General features: G+C 44.1%; 1 protein-coding gene across 1 annotated transcript; it reads right to left on the reverse strand.

Annotated features, from left to right (window-relative positions):
• Positions 1-2,092: 2,092 nt before the first annotated feature.
• Positions 2,093-7,354, reverse strand: LOC140735507 (UDP-glucuronosyltransferase 2B17-like). Its single transcript, XM_073060666.1, has 2 exons — positions 5,637-7,354; positions 2,093-2,412 (listed from the first exon to the last, which is right to left on the reverse strand). Exons 1-2 carry the CDS (start codon positions 7,096-7,098, stop codon positions 2,324-2,326), a joined length of 1,551 nt encoding a protein of 516 aa, XP_072916767.1. The 5' UTR covers positions 7,099-7,354; the 3' UTR covers positions 2,093-2,323.
• Positions 7,355-9,007: the final 1,653 nt, after the last annotated feature.

Below are 9,007 nucleotides of genomic sequence, written 5' to 3' on the forward strand. Positions count from 1 at the left end.
ATCTACAATACTTGGTAGCCTCTTGAGTTTCTGTGCACTGGAGTGTCCATGCCAGGCTGCAATGCAACCAGTCAGAACGTTTCCATGCTACAACTGTAGAAACCTGTTAGAGTCTTGAATGTATAATTACTCTGTCTCTGTTCTCTATTTCAATTACTGTGCCTACCTTGTTGTCTCTAGGGGTGGGGTGCGTTGAGACATAGTGTATCTTTTATGAGGACCTATTGGATTCACTCATGCTGCTATCTTGCTCATCAATCTAAGCTTGTCTGCTTTCCCTTCCGGGAGATAGAACAACAATGCTCTACCTTCAGCTTTCCTGCTGAACTAAGCTCCCCACCTGTGATATGTTTGTTTTGTATGCCACTCAATTATTTTACATCTTCTCAAATCAATTTAACAATGAGCTTGCAGTTACGTCCCCCAATATCTCCCAGCCATGTTGTTGCATGTTAAATCATAATTACTAATGTCCTCCAGTAGGTGAAATGGACTGAGCTGGTGACAATTGTTTGGAGTCAGAGTTCCTATGCCAGCTGATCAAAAGTTGTTGATATACAGTACCTTTACTTTTGAACGCTTTGAAGAAGAGAAATAGCAAGTGTCATAAATCCCAGAGTGATAAAATTTCATCCTTGGAGCATTGGCGACTGAGTGAAGACTTGATAAAATAATCTTAAGATTATGAGAAGCATAGATAGGGAGCTCTCAACATGTAGCCACAGTTGTAGTGAGAATTAGGTCTCAAGCCTAGGGCTTGCCTGCTGCTGCAGAGCAGGTGAGAGACACGGAAGTTCTACACTGTGGTTGAGTTTGGCTGCAGCCTGGCTTCACCCATCAGTGCTGCTCTCCCCTATTCGAAAGGTGAAATAACAGGCTGGATTGTTGCTCAGGGTCTTGGATGATATATACTTTTTTTTGAGTGAATATGCTTCTTTGCTCAAAATTTTCAATTATGTTACATGCTATTCTGAATATATGGCACCTTGGCCCCAGAGGAATGGTACCTTACTCAGCTGTATCTATATATGCTTTGCATGATAATTAAACTTGATTTGATTAGATAGAGAGTCGGAATGCTGTTCCCATGGAGGACCATCATTGAAGATGACAGGGAGGAATTTTAAACTAGATGTGCAAATTTATTTAAAGAGATGTAAGTGCCTGGAACAGACTGCTAGGCAGAACTGGTGGAGGCAGAAATATCAGAATCAGTTTTATTATTACCAGCATGTGATGTGAAATGTGCAGCAGCAATTCAATGCAATACATAATCTAGCAGAGAGAGAAAAAATAATAAGAAATAAACTAAAACATAATAATAAACAAGTAAATCAATTACATTAATTGAATGTGGTGTGGTGGCATCCATCGGTCTTGAGAGACCATGGATCTGCACCTGGAGTTTCCAGGGCTCAGGCCTGGGCAGGTTGTATGGGAGACCGGCAGTTGCCCAAGCTGCAGCCCTTCCCCTCTCCACGCCACCGATGTTGTCCAAGGGAAGGGCACTAGGACCCATGCAGCTTGGCACCGGTGATGTTGCAGAGCAATGTGTTGTTAAGTGCCTTGCTCAAGGACACAAACACGCTGCCTCAGCTGAGGCTCGAACCAGTGACCTTCAGGTTACTAGTCTGATGCCTTGCCCACTAGGCCACGCACCAACACATTAATTGAATAGATTATATAAAATGTGCAAAAACAGATATACTGCATATTAAAAAAAGTGAGGTAGCGTCCAAAGCTTCAATGTCCTTTTAAGAATCGGTTGGCAGAGGGGAAGAAACTGCTTCTGAATCGCTGAGTGTGTAGCTTCAGGCTTCTGTATCTCATACCTGATGGTAACAGTGAGTGAAGGCATGCCCTGGGTGCTGGAGGTCTTCAGTAATGGATGCTGCCTTTCCGAGACACCGCTCCCTTCAGATGTCCTGGGTACTTTGCAGGCTAGTGCCCAAGATGAGGCTGACTAGATATTAGTAGTGATTAAAAGGCCTTTAGAAACACGAACATGCAGGGAATGGAAAAGTATGAATGCTTCTCCGCATTTTCCATTTTTTTCTTTTATTGCCAATGCTACAACAATGAATGTCAGAGATTGTCAATCACATGGCCTTCGAAGAATAAGGACAAACAGAGGATCACACAGAATTTCAAAAGTGCTTTGCTCTCCATTACATCATAGCGGGTGTGAGGGTCACTAGCAAACTCAAATGCAGGAATCACAGAGACTTCAGCAATTCAAACAAAATTAAAGTGTATTTCAGAAATTATCTAGAAAAACTATCAAGAGATCAGGCAAACTATACCGAATCTTGACAAGCTGAAATCACTCACAATACACAGAAGATCTTGTTCTGAATTTCTCATGACGAGGAACCACAATGATGCAGCAGAGATGGGTCGCTGATATACACCCTGGAGCACATAGGATTTCAGGACCGATCAGACAACATTGGTGTGAAGACAAGTAATAATTCCCAAAGGCAACAAACTACATGACAAGACATTGCAAATAGCGTGCTAATTAATGCATCACAAATTGAATAAAAGGAATCACAAAGAGAGCTTAAAAATCTCCATGATACCAAATGAGACACCTGCAACCCAGAGCTAGTCCAAAGCCAAACAATTACACATAAAAAGGTCAACAATTCAAGGAACAATGCATACCCACGAGGTGATGCTGACAAAGTGCCGACAATTTTGAACGGCCCCTGATTGTGACAGCAGGTTGTGACACGCGTCTCCAGTCACTTAAAACCAACTCTCGCCGTATTTTCTGAATGATAAAAATCGATCACGGTCAATTTTGAAAATTTCACGTTCTTTATTTCTCTCTTTCTCTCTCAGGAAATCTTCTTCGTGAAAGAATAGTTTAAATAATTGTTCATTGGAATTTTATAACCATGATTTCTTGTTGACGATAAACATCCCAGGGAGCAATTTTGACTTCCATTCTCAAGTCCTTTCATCTTTTGGGGTCTTCACAGTTTCTGATTACACACGGCACAGAGTCAGCAACCCATTTCATTGGTTTAGAGAAAAAGGTGCAAGGGAGTAAGTTCCAGGTTTGTTAACGTTAGTACTGTAGTTGTTTTAAAGATTTTAAGTCTATTAAATTACTTTAAGATTTTTCTGTTATTAGTTTTAGTAAACCTGCATGTCAGATTTGATTACTAGTTCGCATCGAATTGTGTCTTGTATTTCGATTCCTGACTGCATTACTGAGAGTAATGTTACGTCAGATTTGGACACCACTTCATAAGCCTGGTACAGATTGGGGGGGGGGGGGTGTTGCCGCTTCGTCAAACCCGTGGTAGATTGTGGGACTGCTTCGTCGAGAACCTTCTGTCCGTAGGAAAAGTCAGGATCTCCCGGTGGATACCAATTTCAAATTGACTTCCAATTCACATACTGACCTGGCTGTCCATGGCCTAATCTACTGCTGCGAAGAGGCCAAAATTAGTTTGGGGGGTGGGGGGGGGACGCCTTTTGTTCCCGATGGATAGCTTCCAATGTGATGACGTGACACCGATTTCTCTAACTTCCACTAATTACTCCTCTCCGCGCTTTTCTCCTTCTGCACTCCCTATTCTTGTTACCTTCTCACTCATTTCCTTCCCTCACCTGGGCATCACCTCGTTCTGGTCCCCCTCTTTCTTCCCTTTATTCCATGACACAGCGTCCTCTCTTGGTTGATTCCTGATTTTGCAATCCTTTACCGCTACCCATCACCTCCTGGCTTCTTGCTTCATCCCCATTACCCCACCCTCCTACCTTCTCCCTCACCTGCTCCCACCTATTGCCTGCCAAATGTACTACTCGCCCTCCGTCGCTTTCTTCCAACATCAGCGTAGGCGTAGCGCAACATTTCCGCTGTTTATTTTAAATTTATTTCTTTTTTTATTCACTCGACAGGTCTTTATAAGTTAGCATTTGGACGATCGACTTTACACTTGAACTTCTTGGCATTGTCGTGGTTTTTCGTGCTTTTCAAATGACCAGGAGACGCAGAAAATTCTTCAAGAAGGGTTAAACTTTAATTTGCAAATCAAAGTTGAGACAGTCATTGAGCTAGTCGCTGAATGCCTCCCGATTTTCGGACCCAGCCGCTTTTTAAAGCAAACCTGGTTTAGCTGCATTAACATATCCAAGCGGTGCATATCACAGTACATCCGTTACTATTGTTTTTACCTATTGACTTATTCGTTCTAGTCGACTATATAGTTTTAATTACACAGCAGACAACTTGTCTTCTACATAGCTTTAGTTACACAGCCGACACGTTCAAAGCAAAATATCTCTTAGCTCCTTTTCATTAACACGTATTGCCTCTACATTCAATTGGATACCTGATTAGCATATATTGACACATCATTGTCTTTTAGCATTTCACACAGTTTTGGTTACACAGCAACTTCACAGCTGGCGACCGCTCCCAGCCACCTCTCCCTAGCATATACCAACACACCATAGTTTTTAGCATTAAGTTTTATACTCCATAATATTTTATACTCCAATAGCATCTGCCACTTTGGTTACTCTGAGTACGTTGAAGTACCGTCTGCCTGAGTGCTATTCGTGCCTCCAGCTGGTGCAAACCTGTTCAGGCGTCACTATTCGCCCGCTATGGGCGGAGACCGACGGCAAAACGTACGTTTGAACACGGGTCTGGTCGAAACTAGTTCAAATCAGATTGAATTATGAATATACCTCAGCTACTGCCACGCTTTGACGTAGAAAATCAGAATCACTATTGGCAGTGAAATAAAATTCCGTCTGATTTCTTTCTTAAACTTTTATTTTAACTTAGTGACCATCAGTACTAGATTCTCCTAGAGGAGTAACCGTCCTCTCCATGTCCACTCAGAAAGACCTATCAGGATTTTGCATTTCAATCACGGCGCCTTTTACTCTTCCTAACTTCGGCATACGCAAATCTAGTCTGTTCCGCCTTGCTTTTTAAGACATACCACCCATGCTACTGAAGTTCTTATATTTCAAATATCTAGATCAGGACAGACTACATTACTCCATGGCTGGCATCAACTGCACGTTATCTAACATGCATAACATTACTAATTTTTAATTTAATTTCCCAAATCGTAAACACTAACATGTGGATTATATTCGGGCTGGTAGCCTAATATTTAGAGACTATCGGCTATTAATAAACTGATTGAATGAGAATTATTTTTCATGTGTACTGGCAATCAGAAACATAGAAGGGAAGCAAGATGGAGGGCAGAAACAAAAGGTTTTCCAATGGGATCTATGCACTTCAACTGAGTCGGGAAAAGTGGATCGATGAAGTAAAACGTTGGGGAATAAGATATTGATCAATTTGGCAATAAGAGTAGCAAAACAGTATTGCTGCTAAACGAGATTTAGTTGTGTTTGACTATTAATATCAGAGAAAATGTTCTGCAGCTTTACAAAAGGAGATTTCGAAAATGAATGAACTCTCATTCTTTCTCTAACTCCCTCCACTTAGTCCTTTTTCCTCTTCCTCCCCGAGCACAATTTGACAAGTAAAACTTTAAGTAATTTAAATACGAGATAAAAGAAAAGCCCCATGAAAATCACAATAATAGTAAACACATCCAGTAAGTGGTATTGATAGAATGGCAGATCATTACCGGCGGCTCTAAGATGAGGAGCCCCCCGGTGCCTTATTGTGTATTCAATCCAGAAAGCAGCCAGCTCCATTGGCCGCACTGGAACATCCCGGTGCAAGGCGGATAATCGTTTCATGTTCTCTGCATAGGAAGGGTTTTCGATGACTGTCTTCACTGCATGGAAAATGTCATCGCTTTTAATGTGAGCCAATTCTAACATGACCGCTGCTCCTCGGGTTTTGAGACGCAGAAGGTTATCATATTGATCAAAAAAAATTGGAATACCAACCACGGGAACCCCATGATAAATGGCCTCATAAAGCCCATTTTCACCGCCGTGCGTGATGAGCGCTCTTGTCTTCGGATGACTCAGCAGATCATTTTGTGGAAACCAGCTCAAGATTTTCGTGTTGTTTCCTAAATTCGGGGGTAGCGCTCCAATATACCGCCAGATCACCCTCTGTGAGAGTCTGGCCAGTCCTGCCGCAACTTCACTCGCCGCTTCTGGAGGAATAGTGCCTACTATACTTCCCAAGGAGAAGATCACCACGCCATCCTCGCCAGAATTGTCCATGAATCGCTGCAGATCAGCAGGGAGCGGTCGACCCGGACCGCACTGGATACCTCCGATGTAAATCAGGTTTGGCATGGTCGGCCGGGGATACTCAAAAACAAAATCAACCTTCATTAAGACGATATCAACCTTTCGATAAAGTTCTTCCACGGTAATTTCATCATTGAGGTAAAGCTGACAAAGCCGATTGTAAGCTGGATAAGTGTAGAAGTGGCTTATGAATTTAGACATTCCGTATATCAACACGTTCTTCAATCTGCCCACAAGCGACATTCTGTCGCTCAAACGTGAATTGAACATGGGCACAAAGGAAAGTGGCGACGGGGCGAAGTTTAAGTGGACGTCCCCGGATATCATCCACCTGCCGAAAAACACCAACGAAGTGTTAAGAGCATGAGACAGCATGGCACCGGCTGCATGGAAAGGGTCGGCCAAAATCACGTCAAACCCCCTAGTTTTCAGACGATCCATCAAAGCGCGATCCTCGAACAGTCCCTGAATGAACGGAGAAGTCACTCCAAAATTGACGTCGGACACTGCGATCAAGGTGAGGGCAGCGGAGAAGCTGGAGAGGAAACCATCTTCCACATAGTAAACGTTGAAGATAAAATCATCAACTTTGTCTTCAGTAAGAAATGCGTGTGCCTGTTCTCCCGAAGTACGGATAGTTTCCATGGTGAAATCGTTGTTCGTTGCCTCAATCCTTAGCGAACTGTCGCCCCTCAGCACCGTCACCTCGTGCCCCCTTTGCACCAGTTCCAGGAGCAGGGATTTCATGATGATCCAGTGGCTCCAGTCTGTGGGGATGACAAGGATCCTGGCAGCTTCTGGGCTGGGACTCCGTGCGGAAAAAAACATCAGAAAATACAGCAGAAGGGTCTGAAAACCCGCTCGGCTTTTCTTTGACATTTTCGGCTACGAATCTTAAACTGAATTGATTGTTCGCTCGTGCTGAAATCTTTATAGAGTGAGTCCAAAGTACACTTCTGGTTCAGTTACTCAAGTTGTCATGTTTAATGCCATTTTATCGTTTATCATTATTGTCGAATCTTTATTTCGAGTCCTTATATGTTACCTTTATCTGTTTTAGATGTTTTATTGCAGAAAGAGGGCATCGAAATAATAACGACAAAATTAAAATAAGAAACAGTTCCCACGATTAATAGCTTTGTCATGGTCTGGTCCGTGAAATCCGCGTTCCGGTTCGCGGTCCGTTCCGTGGACTCCGGGTCTTCCGGCTGTCCCTTGTTTAAGTTGGGCTGGATCACCTGATGCTGGCCTTGGGGCGAGTGGCGGTGCTGGTTCATCTCGTCAGTATCCCCTTGGAGCAACCTGCTGGTGGAAGGCTAGAGCAGCCATTCGTGATCTCTAGGCCTGGTTGGAGGGCCACCTCTTCATGGAACCTTGTTGTTTCTAGTCGGGAGTAGTCATTGTGGTATGGATTCGGCCGTTTCTGGGGCCCTCTGAGTGGACGTCTGCCACTCCGAGCTAGATATGGATTCGGCTGTTTCCGTAGCCAGCTAACGTTGCTGGCCGCCCTGAGACTCGGAGCCACCCCAGATTGAGCTCCCTTCCCGTCCTTGCCTTCGTGGGGTAAGTCAGGCCGTCCTTGCCGTTATCCTGAGGCAGGACTGTTCTCTTCCCCTCCCCATCTGAATCCCTGACAGTTTCCATGGCGGTTTACCTCGGCAGTTACCCCGGCCCAGCCCTGCTAAAACATTCCCGGCCTTGCGTCCAAGGAAGGGGGTCCCGGCCCTGTGCTCTAAAAAGGAGTACCTCGTCCTGCCCAGGAAAGCCTCGAAGAGCCCGCTCCTCGTCCAGTCCTCTAGTCACATCATGTCTTCGCCTAGTTCCAGAGCCCGAGTCAAGACCCAGGTTCTGGGTCCTTGCCCAGTCTCTGACTCGGAGTCCAAGCCAGGCTCCTAGAACGCTAGCCTCGTCATGTCCTCGCCTAGTTCCAGGGTCCAAGCCCGAGTCAAGACCCAGGTTCTGGGTCCTTGCCCAGTCTCTGACTCGGAGTCCAAGCCAGGCTCCTAGAACGCTAGCCTCGTCATGTCCTCGCCTAGTTCCAGGGTCCAAGCCCGAGTCAAGACCCAGGTTCTGGGTCCTTACCCAGTCTCTGACTCCGAGTCCAAGCCCAGGCTCCTAGTTCCCAGTTCCACGTCCTGGACCCGCTGTCCTAGCCCAAATCTGTGTTTCTGTCCCAGCTCCTAGTCTGGTCCAGTCCAGTTTCCAGTATTTCAGTGTATATGTCTTGAATTTGGGTCTGTTCCCAACACCCCCCCCCCCCCCAATGACAATCTTTGTTTAACTTCAGACCACACCCTTGTTAAGTATACAGTATAAAAATGACTAAAACAAAATATACAAAACCAATATGGTAGTGGCAATTCAAAAAAAAAGACAATGCACACAATGTTAGTATTCCCTCAATCCTGTACCTTATACACAAGATCTCATCTTAACTAAGAAATATACTCACATTTGGCACAACAGGTTCTTAACTTCCAAACACATTTAGGCTAGACCTTAAAATGAGTTCTCTCTCACGTTATGTAAACAGAGATTAACACATTTACATCACTCTGTTACATTCACATTCGGTCATGAAACAATAAAGAAAGACAAACTTTTACGATATATTGCCTTGTAGTTGAACAAAAAAGACTAATGTAGAAGGCCTATTAAGGAATTTTGCTATCACACTATTCCAGCATCAATCAATTTTACTCGAGAAAATGTTTCCTCACCAAACCTGGGAAAAGTACTTGAATGTCGTCCTTTTTAGAACTTTTATGCTGTATGTAAGTTTGGTGGA

This window comes from Hemitrygon akajei, chromosome 11 (assembly GCF_048418815.1).
Source record: "Hemitrygon akajei chromosome 11, sHemAka1.3, whole genome shotgun sequence".
Classification (NCBI taxonomy): domain Eukaryota; kingdom Metazoa; phylum Chordata; class Chondrichthyes; order Myliobatiformes; family Dasyatidae; genus Hemitrygon; species Hemitrygon akajei.